At 37.8% G+C, this 19068-nt stretch overlaps 1 protein-coding gene across 6 annotated transcripts in view; it reads left to right on the top strand.

The window, feature by feature from the left end:
* tgfbrap1 (transforming growth factor, beta receptor associated protein 1) overlaps nt 1–19068 on the top strand; it is a 52523-nt gene that overhangs the window by 22903 nt on the left and 10552 nt on the right. For all 6 annotated transcript variants that reach the window (XM_048532300.2, XM_048532294.2, XM_048532295.2 and 3 more), the window contains 5 exons: nt 3734–3928; nt 6490–6644; nt 7997–8079; nt 8938–9279; nt 13223–13280. In XM_048532300.2, coding sequence (XP_048388257.1) covers nt 3734–3928; nt 6490–6644; nt 7997–8079; nt 8938–9279; nt 13223–13280 — 833 coding nt within the window. The remainder of the gene's footprint in view (nt 1–3733; nt 3929–6489; nt 6645–7996; nt 8080–8937; nt 9280–13222; nt 13281–19068) is intronic.

The raw sequence follows: 19068 nt of genomic DNA, 5'->3' as shown, positions 1-19068 counted from the left end.
ATTTCAGGGATAGTGATCACTACATAAGATTTAGGGTGACTCTGGAAGAAAACAATAAACAGTCTAGAGTGAGAATAATTAATTGGGGGAAATGCCAACTTCACTGGGGTAAGAATTGATCTCTGTTGAATAAACTGGGAGTCAAAGATTGGCAGGAAAATGGCAGCAAAACAATGGACTGTCTTCGACGAAGAATTGCTTGAACACCGTCAAGGTATATTTCCGTGAAAGGGAAAGGTAATGAAAACAAATCTAAAACTCCCTGAATTACAAAAATTCTAAGTTTAAAAAAAAATAAGCTTTGTCAGATGTTAGATTGGAAATGCAATTGCAAACCAAGCTATGTAGACCATGTTCAGAAACTGGTGGGGAAAGGCAAATAAAAGGAGAGAAAAGGCGGTATGAAAAAATTCTGGCCTGTAACATAAAGGGGAATTCCAAAGACTTTTATAGGAATTTGAACAATGAGTGATAAAAGAAGTAGGTTTAATTAGGGCCCAGCAAATGTGTTTATATGAAGGTTTCATCCAGCTGCATGCATGCCCAGCAATCTAATGTTCAGTCCACAGTACTTGGCATTGACACACCAAGGCTCATGCACTCATTAAGAAAATTCAAAGGAATGTTTGTTTACATACGGAGGTAGAGGACATGGATGAAATATTAAACAAATATTTTCCCTCTTTTCGTGAAGGAAGAAGCTGCTATGTAGGCCATCTTGAGAGGAGGAAATTCAATTGCGCAAAGCACTTAGAATTAATTGAGTTATTGGATTGACTGTCTGCACTTAAAGTTGAAAGGCACCAAGAGTGAATGAGATATATCCAAGGATACTGAGGGAAGTGCAAGTGGAAATTTCAAAGTCAGTGGCAATAATTTTGAGGCTTCCTCACATTCAAGAATGGAGTGTGGAATTGTTCAAAAAAGGTATGAAAATAAGCTAGCAACTGCAGACCAGTTGGTTCAACTTAAGTTATGGGGAAATGTCCCGAAACAACTATTTCGGACGAAATTAATAGACAGGTTGCCAAACACAAGTTAATTTAGGAGAACAAAGTGGATTTCCTAAAAGAAAATTGTTTAACTAACTTGAGTTCTTTTTAATGAGGTGACAGAGATAATTGATCAGTGCAGGAATGTTGTATGTTTAGACATTGAGAAGGACTTTGATGTAGTGCTGCAAAACAGCCAAACAAAGGTGATGCTCGAGAAATAAAAGGGACTGAAGCAACATGGTTACAAAATTGGCCAAGTGATGGGAAACAGGATAATGATATCTTTCTGATTGCAGAAGGTCTTTTGGTAGAATCCTCCTGGAGTTAGCGTTGGGTCTATCTTCTAGGCTTTAATGTATAGATGCACAATTTCAAAACTTTGATATTAAAACTGAAAGCATTGTTAACTGTGTAGAGGATAGCGCTGGCGAAAATTCAGCAAGTCTGGTAGTATCTCTAGAAAGAAAAACAGAGTTAATGATTCAAATCATGTCACCCTTTGTCACATTCTGAAAAATGTATAAACCTTCAAGCTGGCCTTGAAGTGTCATTGCTGTAGAACCTGAATATTTCTGGAAAAAAAAAGACACATTTTGTTGAAGCTTTTAATCTTGCCCTCTTCAGGCCAATTCAAAAACATTCAAATTCAAGGGAAAGTTCACATTGATATTGCACAAGAAATGAATGTTGATTGATTAGCAAGTAGACTGGTAGAATTGTTGCCATTGAAAATATACTCATTACTGCTAACTGACGGTTAACTGCCAGACTTTTAAATGTTAAACCAGACAGGTTGACTCTGACCAGGGATAGTCCTGAGAAATGAACCAGCAAATGGCTTATTTATTTTGTTGAGTTGAGATAGATACAGTGCTTTTACATGTGCTCACTGTCTGCAAACAAGGCTCTTTCAATTAATGCACGTGGACTCCCGAGCATCAAGTGCGCCATGATGTGAGCCTAACTGACAAACCTGACTTGGTTGTCGGTATATTTCTTCACGCACACAGGATTGGTTCATTTGCTGAATCACATCATATTGGGCACAGAGTTTATGTAATTGCAACCTGTTTGGGTATGGTCAGAACCTTGCCTGTTGCAATCAGCCAAAGGAATGTGCTGTTTAACATTATCCTCAAGTCGTAGGTTTTTGGTCTATATTTCTGGCATCTCACACCATTTAAATTTATGCATCACATGATTCATTTGTGTGGTAGGCAGTACGCCTTTTTAGATTGAAGTAGTATCCAGTAAGTGGTGGGTATCACTCATTGGTACTGCATAGTTTTAAACTATTTAACCCATTTTATGAATCATCCTGTTCAGGGATGTTATATCACACCTCCGGAACACTTGGAACCTGAACCCAGGCCTTGGGTGAGGGATATTACCACTGTACCGCAAGAAGGCCTTGCTACTTGTGTAGATTTTAAAAAAAAACAATTTTTTAATTGAACCTATTCAATAATGTCATTACAAACCTTAGGAGCAGGTAGGACTTGAAGTCAGTCCTCCCAGTTCAGAGGTGGGGATGCCACCACTGTGGAACGAGAGAAAGGTACATGCTTGTTCTGCTGAAGCCTAGGATTGAATGAAGGACCTTTTAATTTTTAGCCTATTGCTGTTCCGACTGAGCTACTTTGACTTTCTACTGCATAGTTTTCTTTCTAATTTAATCTGTTTTTCTAATAAACCTGTTGCGAGATGTTATTAGATACCTCTGGAGCGGGTGGGACTTGAATCCAGGTCTGTCTGGTCCAGGTATACGGACATGACCACTGCACCACAAGAGGGCCCTCTGCTATTGCATAGAAGCAGCATGAAACAGCTAGCTTCACCTGTTGCTCAAACTTTCATCTGTTTTGCAACAAGCAAGCCTTACCATACCAAATGAGGCAGAAAGGACATGCACTGCACCTGTTTGAACTCAACAGAATAGGTTATTGCTGCTCACTTGTCCTTCTCTTTAAGGCAATGCCTTGACCAATCAGAGTCCCCTATATGGTTGAAAATTTACTTAGAGCCTGGCAGTAAACTGTCAAATAGCCTTAATTGCACATTGTCTATGACATCGCCACTACCAGTCAGAGTCCACTTACCTACCAATCTTGTCTTGTACAATATAAATGTTAGCTTAATTTTGCTCCCTTTAGTTTATATCCCTGCGAATTGTTCTGATAAGTGCAAGATGAAAAGCTTTGTCAAAATGTCACTTATAAGCTATATTTATTCAGATTTGTGTAGAAATAACCTGACCTTGCAATTTGTAAGAAGTATATTTGTCTGTTACAGGCATTACCAATCTTTACTCAAGACTGTGATAATTCAATGACTTTTTTTTCATGATTCCTTCATTAAAAATGGTTGTTGTAAGCCTATTAACCAATTTTGATTTGAGCGGACTGCTGACAGATGCATTGCTTAGTTGCTGCCTTTGTGAAACGGACATTAGCTGCACATCAAGTGGTCTTGCATATTTTGCTGATTAAACTTCATAACATTCATTTCAAGAAATGAATGTTAAAGCCTCCAATACAATCCATGCTTGTCAGGAGCTTTGGGACTGGTTAAGGGATTGAAACATTGCCTGTAATTAAATGTATGAATTAACACTTTTATTCTCAGTAGTGTAAGTGCTATAATTATTAACAAATGCTTACCATTCAGGCAGCAAATTTGCTGCAAGGCATTAGGGACATGGTAATTGCAACTCGTTTTTTTTTAATTTTCTTTTGCAGGAATGTTTGTAACAGCTGCAGGAATTTCCCAGCGTGCACCTGTTCATTGGTCAGAGAATGTGATTGGAGCGGCTGTGTGTTTTCCTTATGTGGTAGCTTTGGATGAAGAATTTGTTACAGTACACAGCATGCTTGACCAACAGCAGAAGCAGTCCATTCCATTCAGAGATGGCCATATACTACAAGACTTTGAAGGTAATTCAGATGAATTGCATTTCAGCTTGCTTGGAATCAGTTACCTCAGTATTAATAATCTCTCTGCCTTGCTTGAGCAATGGTTTTTGCAAACTTGAAAGTTAATGGGGGTGGGGGAGGTACACTTCATGCTCCATAGTTAAAAAGTGTCTAACCTCTCAAATCAAAGGCCATGTAACCCTACCTGAAAACTCTTTTAACCTCCTTTGCAATGTTATTTGCTTGTTATGCTCGGATATCATTGTCACCCACTTTGGAATAGTACTGGACTCCTGTAAAACTTGTTTTTCTCCATTTTGATGATAAAGTATTATTTCTGATGGCATTGCGAAACAGTGATATGACAGTAAAATTTATATTTATGCAGCTCAAGGTGAAGTGATATAAAACATGAGATATGCCACATGAGATATTTGATAATCTGAAAGTAATATGCATTAAGAATAATCTCTATGGAGGAATGCAAGGTAGAGAGGTGTCAAGAGCCCATAGAAAAGGCATTCCAGAGTTTTGCAGTCTAGGCAACTGAAGGTGGAGCTGGTGCAGCAGTTTAAAATTGAAGATGTACTTGAGGCTGGAATTGGAGCAGTACAGCTTTCTTTTAGAGCCATGGGACTGGAGCAGTTCTGAGATAGTGGGGTTGTGGGGGCATTTGAAAATAAAGATGATCATTTTAAAATTAGCACATTGCCTGACAGAGAGCCAGTGAAAATCAGTGAGCACAGGGGTAGTAGGAGAAGGGGACTCATTACAAGTTAAGTCAGGAGTTGCAGAGCTTGGGGTGGCCTCACTTTGACAGAAAATAGCATGTGAATGACCAGCAGAGTATGCGTTGGAATAGTTGAATCTGGAAGGATCAAAGACATGAATGACCTAACACGAGGGTGATGTCACGTGGAGTTATGTTGGAAATATTGGCCTGAATGTTGGCTCAAGTATGGTATTGGAATTATAATTCCAATGTGTTGCCAAGTCAATGAACAGACAGGCTTAATTTCAAGATGCTGCCACATGGAGGGATAGAGTTGGTTGATAGAGAAGCTGCTCTGAAGTGGGTTCTGAAAAGAATAACTCAAGTCTTTCTAATATTTAACTGAAGGAACTTTCTACTTATCCAGTACTAGATGTCATTAAAAAGCAACCTGAAAATTTAGGAGCAGTTGAGAAGACGAGAGTTATTGAGTTAGAGCTGGGTGTTATCAGCATTCATGTGAAAATTAATTACTAGGTGATAACAATATGAGAGCAGGAAGGAAAGCCAACTTGTGTTTCTCTGGCAGTGATTTAGAGAGGTAAGAATGGCTCCACATGACAGCAATCTTGCGGCTGGATAACTGTGTGAAGGCGTTGGAGGGGAATAGTTTAGTCAATCAGATAAGATGCCTCACAGATTAAGAAGGGAGGGAAAGTTTAACTCTACCACAGTCACATAAGATACCATTTGTGACTTTGATAAAAGTTGTTTGGTACTGTGGATGGGGTGAAAAACTTTTGAGTGATTCAACATGGAGTTCTGGAAAGATGGAACTGGATTTGGAAGGTCACAAATTCCAGTTCTTTGGAGAAGGATGGGAGGTTGGAGTGTGAACAGTATTGTGCAAGTTCAATTAGGTCAAGTGTTTGTTTTTCTTGGGAGATGGATAATTCAGGTTTAAAGAACAGACAGCACCTGAAGAGAGAGAACTGTTTATAATATCAGCTCAAGTAGGGGCCAGGAAAGGCAGTTGGGTGATCAGTTGAATAGAACTGATGGAGGTGAGCCTCCACTAATGAGCTCAGCAAGGGCATGAGAAGAAATAGGAGGGACACTAGCAAAAGATGGATACAGCAGAGGTGGCTGATCAGACAGCCATGATCTTAGTCATAAACCCATGTGCTGCTTGTACCTGTTACAGGGAACAGGGTGAGGGTTTCTGTGTCATCGATAGACAAAGGCTCAGTCTTTAGTGAAAATCCTTTCCTTTGAAAACTTAAGCATCAGTAACCGTAGCAAAATGAAACTACTTGATACAAGACTACATCATAGAGGATATGTTATTGGAAATGTTCATTATGCAAATTTATTTTAATCATTTTCTTAATTATTTGGGCGTAGAAGGGCAATGTCCAGGAATGTTTTAGTCCTGGTAACAATTTTGTGTCTGACGTTGCTGAGCAATTTCTGTTTTTCAGCATACAATCTCTGAAGATAATGATTTTAATTAAAAATTCACATTTCCACAAATAAAACAAAGGACACCAGATGCTAGGAATCAACTAAAAACAAATATTGGAAATAGCTAGCAAGTCAGGCAACTGGAGTGGGAACCAGTTGGATCTTTCAGAAATTCATTTCTTGAAAAGTTGACATTTTTCTCTTGTTACAAATGCTGTCTGACCGCTCAGTATTTCCAGCATTTTCTGTTTTAGCTAGTTTGATCTTAAATTTCCAGATTGGGTATCTTTTCATAATTAAGTAAAATGGATCATATATACATGTTGTTTATTTGTGTTCCTTTGGGCTTTTGGCAGTGTATAAGCTGAATCATAAATTTTGCTGACCTTAATTTTTTCATTACCAGGAAAACTGATTTTAGCCACAAGTAAAGAAGTGTATATCTTGGTACCCTTTCCCTTGGAAAAACAAATTCAAGATCTTCTGACCAGCCAGAGAGTAGATGAAGCACTGCTCCTAACAAGAGGAGCTCGACGAAACATTCCAAGAGAGAAATTCCAGGTTAGTAGGATTTTAAGTGAAGTAACGGTTAAATATATTTGTCATGTGTAAAGACCGTTGTCTGAGTAAGCAGTGAATATTAGATTGTAAGGTATCTGAACTATTCCTTGTTTATTACCAGGTGTATTTTGTTTCTTGTCTGGCCTAGACACTCCTCTTCATCCACATTCACTACTACTCATTTTACTTGTAAAAATGAGCCTGATATCCATTTATTACTGAGTTTGTGAACCAGATGTGTTTATTGTCCTTCATTAATTTCTCTGCAGTTCAAATAGCCTTTAGACCTGTTACAGGCAGGCTGTGTTGTAGAGTGAATGTGATGTATTGTATTTTCTCTTCAAATATGATTATTTTTAACTGATGTGCTCTTATGAACTTTGAACACTATGCACTACTATGTGTTCTCAACTTGAGCTTTTGGTACTTATGAAAGAATGACATATTGGGAGTGAAATATAAAAGTGCACTGCATGGTGGTGATAATTTCTGCAAAGAAATAAAACTGCATCACAAATTTAACTTGGTGGAACTGTAAGTATTATTTTTCCGTGAAATGTTTTAAACAAAGTTTTTGTTTTCAATACATACATCCAAAATCTAATCTGCACACAGTTGAGATTCATCATCTCGGGCAACGTCTGTGCAAACTGGTGGTCCCTGTTCAGGGCTCATTCACTTATTAGGTATACAAGCGGCATTCAAATCTTTTTACTTGGAAGGCAATTTTCTGGAACTGCCCTGTCATATCTTATAACTTGACTTGGCACATTCTCTCAGAGATAGATACTTGTTTCTGAGGTTTTGGAGTAGATTTGTGGCTCGGGTTGTGGATATTGAGGTTGGTTGGCTCACCGAACTGGTTTCTTGTTTTGCAGACGTTTCTTTACCATACTTGGTAGCATCCTCAGAGGCTGCACTGAGGATTTTACCAAGCATGGTAACAAAACGTCCGTGAAACAAGAAACTAACTCGGTGAGCCAACCAACCTCAATAGATACTTGGTGGTGACAACATTCCAGTTTGTCTATCTTTTAGCTTTTTTTTTCTTCATAAACCTGAAAATGCTTATCTTTGGAAGTTTTTTTGAATAATTATCAAAAGTGGACTATAACCAACGCCAAAATGTTACATTTCTAGATCTCACACACACAGCTCAATGGTACCTGTACTGGGTGGGGGTGGGGGTGGGGGGTGGGGGAGGAATGACAATGACTTCTTCTACTTTCCTTAAGAACTTTAGAAAGCCCCAGTAAATAAGTTGTGTTGATTGTTGTGAGCCTTCAACTAACCATGGCTACTTAACGATGTTCATAAACACTTCATTAACCATATCTGTTTATTATACATAGGGTATGTACAGAAGAATTCTGCAGCAAGCAGGATTTATACAGTTTGGCCAGCTTCAGTTTTTAGAAGCTAAAGAACTCTTCAGGTATAAACATCAATAGAATTCTGTGGCATTAGTTAATGAATACCTAATTTTTCTTTAAAGCTAACTTGTTTGTATGCAACTTTAATTTCCTTTTAATAGTTTGCAGCAAGACCACTGTTACATATTTGCATTGCACTTCCAGTGTTGGCTTCAGAAAAGACTTTTTTTTAAATGAAAGGTCAGATGTTAATTTTGGGAAATTAGTTAGCTGTATCCCACCAGGTTATGTTTACCAAAGATATCACATCAAAAATATTGTGTTTATGTTTTACTGTTAATAAATTCTACATCTGTGTATTATTTAAAACAAACAATTTTAAGAGGGAATGCCCAAATATCATATCATCTTTAATACATGCAAATAGCAATTTACTCTGAATGGTATTTACCCTGCATGATTTTATGTAATTATGGTAGCCATTCAATTTTATCTGGGCAACAAATCTATTGATTTGATATTGTGCAATGATGCGTAATGAACTTTTGCAGAAGCTGTCAGAATGTTTCAGAATTCTGTTTGTCCTGACTTTAAAGGTTCAACTTGATCTTGCCCATTAGGCCTTTACATCGAATAGTAAATTTACTATGGCTGTTAACTGCCATAAATCAGTAAAATGTTGCAGTACAGGAGACTGTTTATGCACCTTTGAAAGAGCTATCCAGTCAGTCCCGTGTCCACTCCAGTCAGAAGGATTAATACTTTTGCTTCTATGCATTATTAGTTCGCATCTAGCTATCTAATACTTTTAGTTAAAACGTAGTCCCTTTAAGACAACCTGAATTATTTTGCTATTCTGATAGGGACATTATATTAAGCATTTATAGTTTGTACTTATTTAATTTTATCTTTGTCAACAGGAACGGCCAGCTTGATGTTAGAGAGTTGATGTCTCTCTATCCATTATTGCTTCCTTCAACTTCAACATTTATACGGTCACATCCCCCATTACATGAATATGCTGACTTAAATCAATTAATGCAGGGTGATCAGGAGAAGATTACAAAGTGCAAGCGATTCCTTATGAGCTACTTGAATGAGATTCGGAGCACTGAAATAGCCAATGGTTACAAAGAAGATATCGACACAGCTTTACTAAAACTGTATGCTGAAGCTAATCATGACAGTTTGTTGGATTTGTTGGTTTCAGAAAATTCATGTCTCTTAGTGGACTGTATACCCTGGCTGGAAAATCACAAAAAGTATGTAACTCAGTTAGTTGTCATGTATTATCATAAAAATTGGTGACTACCATTGCCTTTTGTGTCCTAAGAACATAAAAAGCTGAGGTCATTTTGGCCCAAACAATATTTAAATCCTAAGTATCTCATCAAAGTGGAGTCCAAATGAACCCTGTGATTCATGCCTCCAATTTGTCTTTATGGCTCCTACCCTGCTGAAGAGAGTATTCCAAAAGTGGAAGTTCCATCTGATATTGGCGTTAAATTAAATATTAATACATTTCTATTTATTTTAGTGATCCTGCTTCATTTAGCTTTTAAAAATCATAATTTCCTTGTGATGCATGTGCGGTACTATTTGAGTTATTATATATTCTACGTAAGGAACTAGAATAGAAACAGAAATAGGAAGAGAAATAGGCCGTTTGGCATTTTCAGCATGCTTCCACATTTAGTGCGAGACTGCCTGATCTTCAAACTCCGTTCCACCTACTGAACTGTCTTCAAATTCCATGACTCCCTGAATATCTAAAAACCTGTTGATTTTCACTTTAGATATGTTCACTAACTGTGCATACACATGTCTGAAGGAGATTTGAATGAGCCATAGTCCTCTGTCTGAAATGGTCTCCCTTCTCTCTCTCCAAAATAGTGATCTCTAGTTCAATATCCTCAACAAGGGAAAACTTCATCCCAGCATCTACACTATCTAAACCATTAATAGTTTCATTTGTTTTAATTAGATTTCCTCTTATTCCTCCAAACTTTAGATAATATATCCTCATTCAATTCGATCTCTCTCAGTCAGACAATCTATCATCCAAGCAACCAATCTAGTGAGCATTGTTGCACCTTAATTCAAGGCAGGTGTATCCTACCTTGGGTAAGGAGACCAAACCTGTACCTGTGGGTCTTACCAGGGCCATGTATAGTTGTAGTAAGACTTCTGTTTTATATGATATGGAAGTATAAAAGATAAATAAAAGCTAATGTAACTAACCTAACAATAAAAAAAACTAACGTCATTTGTGTTACATAGAACATAGAAAAGTACAGCACGGTACAGGCCCTTCGGCCCACGATGTTGAGCCGTGGAATAATTCTAATCCAAAAATAAAATAACCTAACCTACATTCCCCTCAATTCACTGCTGTCCATGTGCATGTCCAGCAGTCACTTAAATGTCACTAATGACTCCGCTTCCACGACTACCACTGGTAAACTATTCCATGCGCTCACAACTCTCTGGGTGAAGAACCTCCTTCTGACGTCTCCTCTATACCTTCCTCCTAACACCTTAAAACTATGACCCCTCGTGGCAATCAATCCTGCCCTGGGGAAAAGTCTCTGGCTATCGACTCTATCCATGCCTCTCATTACCTTGTACACCTCGATCAGGTCGCCTCTCTTCCTCCTTCTCTCCAGAGAGAAAAGACCGAGCTCAGTCAACCTCTCCTCGTAAGACAAGCCCTCCAGTTCAGGCAGCATCCTGGTAAACCTCCTTTTCACCCTCTCCAAAGCCTCCACATCTTTCCTATAATAGGGCGACCAAAACTGGACACAATATTCCAAGTGTGGTCTCACTAGGGTTTTGTAGAGCTGCAGCATAACCTCGCGGCTCTTAAACTCGATCTCCCTGTTAATGAAAGCCAAAACACCATATGCTTTCTTAACAACCTTATCCACCTGGGTGGCAACTTTGAGGGAGCTATGCACTTGAACACCAAGATCCCGCTGTTCCTCCATACTGCCGAGAATCCTGCCTTTAATCCTATATTCAGCATTTAAGTTCGACCTTCCAAAATGCATCACTTCGCATTTATCCAGGTAGAACTCCATCTGCCATTTCTCAGCCCAGCTCTGCATTCTGTCAATGTCTCACTGAAGCCTGCAATAGCCCTCGATACTGTCAACGGCACCTCCAACCTCCTCAATTTCTCCCCTTGTCTGAGGCATGGTAACCCTTGGCTTAAACTCCATCAGTTGTCTCTCTCTATTGAGAGAGCAGCCCTATGTCTGGTAGATCTGTGGTGACTTTGCCTTTTGTTTGTATTTTTGTTCTACTGCTTGTTAACTTTGCGTACAAAAAAAACAAATTAACATTTCCTGGTCTCTCTTCCTAAAAAAAAAAGTTGTTTTTGGCTTTCATCTTCACAGTATATTCCATCTTCCACCTTGTTCCTCACTTACCCAACCAGTCTATATTCTTCTGCAATCTCATTGTGACCTCCTCACCACTTACTTCCCCACCCATTTTTCTATCATCAGCAAAGTTGAATAGGTTGTACACAGTTCCTGCATTTTAGTCATAACTGTTGATTGTAAATGGCTGAAACACTGAGTGCTGATGCTTGTGATTTCTTAGTAGTTTCACCTTGTCAACCTAAAAAGAACCTGTTTATTCCTCCTCTCCATGTTGTGTCCATGATCCATCGGTACCAGAAGCCCTAACGTTATGAATCTCTTCTGTGTGGAACTTTTTTTGGTGTTTCTTTTGAGAATCGAAATACATTACTTCCTTTGGCCTCCCCTCATCTTACCTGCTGATTGCAAATCTTAAGATTTCTGTTTCATAAATCCATATATACTTTATACCTTCTAATAGATTTTAGCATTTTCCCTACTACTGTCAAGTTAACAGACGTATAGTTCTCTGTTTCATTTATTCCCTTAGGTCTTGAATAGCAAGGTAATGGTTACTACCTTCTAATCTATGATAGTAATTCTAAAATCTAAGAATTCTGAACGTGTACATAGTTGCTTTGAACAATTTCTGCCACCAGCTCTTTCAAAGCCCTCAGATACAAGCCATTGGGTGTGCGCATTTGTGAAAGCTATTTTAAATTTGTCAAATTAAACTTAATTTAAATGGAAATTATTTGGAAAAGTGAAACAGTTGTTACTGATTTATCATGCTTCATCACGTTCATGTAAATACTTATATCTACAGTGTTTTCTGATTCTCACACTTGTGGTTAAGCATTCTAAAATTATTCTATAATCCAAAAAGTTATGAAATCCAGAAATGACTTGGTCCCAAACATTCTGAACTAGAAAGATTACAGAGTATTATAAGTCACTTTCTTTAATCTAATGTTATCTTTTACTTGTCAGCCAGGGTTGGTTGATATTTCCTGTGGGCCTTTATTCCTAAAGGGAATGCGTACTCATTATGAATTATGAACTTATTCTTAACATGTTTGTCTGTACTTGTCTACCATCAATCTTCCCACTTGGTTCCTTGGTGCATTGATTAATATTAAAAACATTCTATGAGCTTGACTATGACTGCATGTTTAGTTTGCCCAGTTGATGTGATAATTAAAGTACTCCATCCTCTTCTCTCCATCCCTTGTTACGTATAGTTCTAATTTTATGACTTGTACTCGAACACAATAATTATGCCTGGAGATCAATTCACTACCCTCACCCAAAGATTTTCTCCCTATTAGATCCACCTAAACTGATTTAAGGTCCTTTCTCACTGCTGTCTTTTTATTCCCCCCTTTGTCAAGGTTAACCCCCGATTTTTTTTTTTCTCTCTCTAAATTGCCTTATGTTTTTGACAATCAAGTGTCTTCAATATTTAGTTACCAATCTTGGTAATCCTGCCATGATCCTGGCTGATCTACAATCTTGTCTTTTCTCCTACTATTCTTGAATTACCTGATTCCTGAATTCTCTCTCAGCTCTTCACCTTCCATAAATTGCTTGATTTGAGTCAGTTAAATGGCCAATTATCTAGGTTATTGGAGAAAGTGTTGTGTGGTACAATGAACAGATCAGTTGTGCTGTAGTGTTAGGAGTATCATGACAGCATGTTTAGTGTATGTTTTTGAAGTTTGCTGATCCCTAGCACACCACAAAATATTGACATCTTAAATCCAGCTATATGATATAGCACTTACGCTGTTCTAAGGCAAGTGAACTAATTTTGTTTTGACTTGTGTTTTTCTGAACACAGATATTTTGCACTTGGCCTTCTTTACCATTATAATGGTCAAAATGAAGCAGCGCTACAGGTAAGTCAGTGTTCACACTTCTTATTGAATACTGCTATCTGTGCATATCTGCATTGGTTTATTTCTTCCTTGCATTTCAGCAATGTGTCTCAATTAGAGAGGAGAGGGGAAAACTGTGAGTATGTTGATAACTGTGGCAAGAGAAGGCTGTTTTCAAATGAACCAGGCATGTAACCCAGAAGCACTGACACCATGAGCTGGCTTTTTTGTGGTGTTGAAATAATTATTTTTGTATTTTATGACATTCAGGTATGTTTGGCGTGAAGCTTACGGAACTGGAGCAGTCCTAACAATATTTTTCAATGTCTGCTAGCTGTTTGTATGGGTCAAAGCAGAGATAAAAGCTGTGGTAGTCAGTGGCATACCACTGAAAAGTTTTTATCTACACCAGTGAAAACAGTTTCTCCAAGGTGGATCTCACTGTCAGACTTTTATTTCTGATCTTGGTGAATCCATACAGTTTCACCCTTCATTTGCAGATTGTTACGGAGCAACCACATATTAGGAATACAGTTAGTGCAACATGAAAGTGCTTGCTGCAGTAATGTGTTGATGGGTTCTAGATACAGTGATATTCAGTAGTGTTTTTATATGGTGGAGAGTGAGCAATGATGAAGCTAGATGAAAATACCCTATTGTAGGTGGCAATATCACAAAAGTATAGGTATTTTGGCTTAGTTAACTTAATCTGATATAAATCACTTGCTGTGCCATGACACCCACAGAACCAGTTTATGATTGTTACAATGGAATGGCGTTCTGAGTGTCCTAGCTTTTGAGATTTTATTGCTTATGGAACTACGTGCAAATGCAATGAAATTGAAGACTGCATTGAGGGAGATGAGTCAATGCATTTGAACAATGGAAGAGCATCTATTTAAAATTCCTGATTCTAACTGGAATCAACGGAGAAGCTCACTGCTGTTCAACATGACAGGTTGAGTATTTACTAAAGTATACAGTTATGTACAAGAGGCTGCTGATTTGGGCGCAGTGCTCAATGTTTCTCTCTGAAGATGCAATTTGGGCAGTTGGAACAAACTTGTGCTGACTGGAAGAAGCTTTTTGATCAGGAAATAATGCAGGTCAGCAAGCACAGCTGAATGGAGCTTTATATGAGTTAAAACGTGGGCAGCAGTAGGCAGTAGTAAGAGTTTATAGAGTAGGGACTGAAAACAACACATCTACTTCTGCAATTATTTAATTAAAAGCAAACAAATAAAAGTGAAAACTTTCAGTGGACTTTTCAATTTGACTTGTATGATTCAAATGTACAACCTTTTGTTTTTCAGTGGCATGTCAATACTTCATGTTCATACCTTTATTTATATTAGCACTCTGGAAAATGCCATTCAAGAAGATTACAAATTTTGGAGAGGTTAACAAGATTACATAGATAATGATTTTATTAATCATTAATTTTACTTACCATTGCTGAGCGGTCAGGAACATGCATGCTGTAATGGAAAGCATTTACCGTGAATGCAGAATCAATTTTAGATTCTCAGGCATAAAGGAAATCAAGTTGGGTAAATTTGTATTTTGGCTAAGGATCAGTTCATATCTGTGTGAGTTGTTAACTCTCTTTTCTCCCCCCACTTAAGAACATTGCAGATTTCAAACTGATTGTCAGTTTGTCTGTGTATGATTAACACAAATCAGATTTGATTTGAAATGGTTTTTAATGAATATTCATTTGTCAAGTAATAGCCTTCTGACATTTGAAACCTATTTCACGGTGTTTACATAGTTTGTTGTTTTGTTTACCACTTGCTTTGTATTTTTATTAAAGTACAAAGCCCTGATGTCATTCACTGCAGAATTTGTCATCTTATCTGTCTAGCTAAGTTTTAAAACTTGTCACATTATTCTTCATCATGTTACTTTTGATGTAATGAGAACGGAATGTAAGAATTGAAACTTGGGCTGGAAATTTATTCTTTAAACATTAAAAAGAGCACAATCGTAGGGTGCAGGCCTTTTAAACTAAATGACATCCATACCCTTTGGATCCTGTAGGCAGCTTTGAAAAAGCTTCCCCTGTAAGGTGCAATAGTTTTCTTTTGTAAATGCAGAGTCCAACATATTCTCCTTCATGGAAGAGATCTGCTAATAACAATTAATGGGCATATTTCTAGTTGCTTCTTACATAACTGAATAGATATCGATGCTTTGCCTGTTCCTACGTTCAACTTTTTTATTTTGGTGTTTAATTACCCTTAAATGTAAAAGTACAGGTGACTTGTTATGCCAGTTGGTATACAGCAATGTCCAGGATGTTTCTCTTTGTTCATGATCACTGCAAATAGGTAAGGCTGATCTATAGTCTTAAAGTCATGGAGGCCCAACTTGTCCATGCTGCCTGTTTTCACAATTAATCTGATCCCATTTGTCTGCATTAGGTCCACATCCCTCCATATCTATCCCATCCATGTATCTGTCCAGATATTTCTTAAATAATAAAATTGTACTTTGAAGATGCAAGGATATATTGAAAAAGCTTCCCCTGTAAGGTGCAATAGTTTTCTTTTGTAAATGCAGAGTCCAACATATTCTCCATGGAAGAGATCTGCTACCTCGAGCAGTCCATTCCAGATGATCACCACCATCTGTGTAGAAAATATTGTCCCAATGAACACTTTTGTATCTCTCCCATCTCACCTTAAAGCTATGCTGTCTAGTTTTCAAGTCCCCTACCATGGAGAAAATCTGTTGGCTATCTATCTTATCTATGCCACTCACGATTTTACAGACCTCAGAGGCCACCCCTCAGTGTCTTAAGCTGTTTTCTAGATAATTATTGGCAGTTAGAATTATAGTGTCATAATAGCACAGAAGAAGGTCCCTTCGCACATCAAGTCCATGTCAGCTGTCAGAAAAGCAATCCAGTCAGACCTATTCATCTAGTCTGTCCTGTAGCATTACAAGGTTATTTCCCTTGAGCTGCCTAGTTTCCTTTTGAAATTGTTACTTGTTTCCCTTTTTACCGATGTTGTACACAAAAAAACCCAGAATATTACAATTTCATGTATTAAAATGAAAGTTGTTCTTTCACAACCTTCTTGCTCAAACCATAAATTTCTGAAGAAAGGTCTAAGCCCAAAACATCAGCCTCCCTGCTCCTCTGATGCTGCTTGGCCTGCTGTGTTCATCCAGGACTACACCTTGTTATCTCAGATGCTCCAGCATCAGTAGTTCCTACTATCTCCGAATAAATTTGTGCCTTCCTTGTTCTTATACCAGCAGCTGATGAGACATCGTTTATACCTCTTCATGAAGCTTTGCATTAACCACTTTTTCTGCAAGGAAAGCAATCCCAGCTGCTTGTACATAATCTTGCGGCTGAAATACTTCACCACTGATTCTCTTCTGGTTTACCTCCTGTGCATTGTACCCAGGACTGTCATATCCTTCCTGAATTGCAGTGAATTGTATGTAATATTTTATTTTTTGGGTTTTATGGAAATTTAGAAGAACTTGCCTACCTTTTATACTTAATGTACTTTTGCACTTTCAACGTATGTAAGCCCAGCATGCAATATACTTTGATAATTACTCTCCTAATATATCCTTGCATCTTCAAAGATCTGTGCACATGATTCCCCAGGACACTCTGTCCCTGCACACTTTTTAGAACTGTGCCTGTCCCTATACTTTTTGCCACAATAGATCAGCTCTTAGTACTCCATGCTAAATTCTGTCTCTTACCTATTTGTCCATTCTGCAAGTCTGTGTCATTTAGATCATCTTCATAATCCACCAGACGTCATTGAGTCATACAGCATGGAAACTGACTCTTTGGACCAACCAGTCCATGCCGAACATAATCCGAAACTAAACTAGTGCCACCTTCCCACATCTGGCCCATTTCCCTCTAAATATTTCCTATTCATGTACTTAGCCAATGTCTTTTAAACATTGTAATTGTACCCACATCCACAACTTCCTCAGGAAGTTCATTCCACATGTGAAACACCCTCTTTTTTTTTTGAAAATTGCCCCTCATTTTTTTTAAATCTCTCCTCTTGCCATGAAAATGTGCTCCCTAGTCTTGAAATGCCCCATCCTAGGGAAAAGACAACTCTAGCTATACCTCTCAATTGTTTATAAACTTTTATAAGGTCACCTCTCAACCTCCCATCTTCCAGCAAGAAAAGCCCCACACTACCCAGCTTTTCTTTATAACTCAAACCTTTCATATCTGGCAACATCCTTGTAAATCCATTGCTCCATTTTACTGACTTCATTTCCTAGCAACAGATCCAGCAGTTGGCCTGAGACCATACTTGAGAACAAATTTCATAAATTCTTCCTTTCCTTATCCATTGCTGTAGCCCTATCTCGGTTAACATTTGATTAGTTAAAGTTTTCCATTATTCCCCCAGCTGAGTAGGGTTAACTAGACTGTGTATGGTTTTTGAACCAGATGTTCACTGCTTATTTCTGTTGTCTTTAATTTTGAATTGGAGTTTCATTTAATCTCAATCAAATGAAATCCTAACTTTATCATGGGACCATTTTACTTCTGAGAAAGGGGATGTTTGAATCAATTGCATCAGTGGTCTTCTAATCAGTTCATAATCCTGTTGTATTAACTTTCACTCTGTTTTCTTCCCCTTCCCTTCCTTTCCTAATTGAGGGAATCTTGGTATTAATGTACTTTTTTGGTTGCTATTCTAGCTAGAATTAAGTAACTCAGCTCAGATTGAAGATTGAGCCTCTAACCTGAATCAGAAATATAAAGGTTGAAATCTTAACCTTCAAGCCACTGGAGAAACAGATGGAAAAGTGTTGTGATTATAATAATATGATTATTGACGCTTAATGACATGCTTTGAGGGACAGGGTGCAATGAAGTTATTTATAGATGGAGGTGAAATCATTGAGCAGATAATCATGCCTATATTATGTGGAAAAATTGACAGGAAGAATTTTTTTTTAAGAATTTATACACTGTCAGTGGAGGTACTGCATGTGAGCCAGACAGTCTGTCAGATATAAAGACAAACCCAATCCTGATTTCACTAGCACTTCCATACAGTGATGCAGTCAGAAACCTTCCAAGGTATTTTAGGATGATAATGGTTGGTCAGTCGACAGACTGAGGCATTGCTATGGAGTAAGCAACAGTAAACTGTTAGACCCCTCAGCCCCAAGTAAATCAAAAAAGATATATATTGCTACAAAATTTTGTCTGAGTTTTTCATCTTTCATTCATCAAGACATTTCAGAAAAATACAAATTCATGGAGAAAGCCAAAGTTTATATTGCATGAGAGCAGAGTGCTGATTGGTAGCGTCCAGTTTGTTGAAAATACTACTTGCATGACCAGTACATAGTAAAAGAATGAACCTGCCTGCTTAATGTGCTCAAATGTCTTTTTGATCTTTCAGATTTCTAATGTGGTTTATTTACACTTGATAGAAATTAGATACATTCATATGCAGGGACATCTTCTCTGCAAATAAAAGAAATATCTTCAAGCCTTGTACTACCAGGAAATTGTCAGCATTCATTTCCCCTTATCATATAAATTGTTCCAATTGGTTACCCAATTTTGGCATTCTTGCATTCTGGTTCTACAAAGTGGCCGTAAATGATAGTTATTAAAATCCTGGGGATGATGAGCAAACATTTTGTTTGAGCAACGAATGTTGAAAGGAGATGGTAGACATCTCAAGTGTAATCAGAAAATGTTAAACATTTGGCAGACAAGGAAGTATCGTTGTAAAGAGTGAAGTCACAGGACACCAGGTTATTTTCCAATGGGTTTATTCAAAATCACAAG

Source organism: Stegostoma tigrinum, chromosome 6 (assembly GCF_030684315.1).
Source record: "Stegostoma tigrinum isolate sSteTig4 chromosome 6, sSteTig4.hap1, whole genome shotgun sequence".
Classification (NCBI taxonomy): domain Eukaryota; kingdom Metazoa; phylum Chordata; class Chondrichthyes; order Orectolobiformes; family Stegostomatidae; genus Stegostoma; species Stegostoma tigrinum.
Note: the sequence above shows the minus strand (reverse complement) of the source record. Positions and strands in the feature narration are given on the sequence as shown.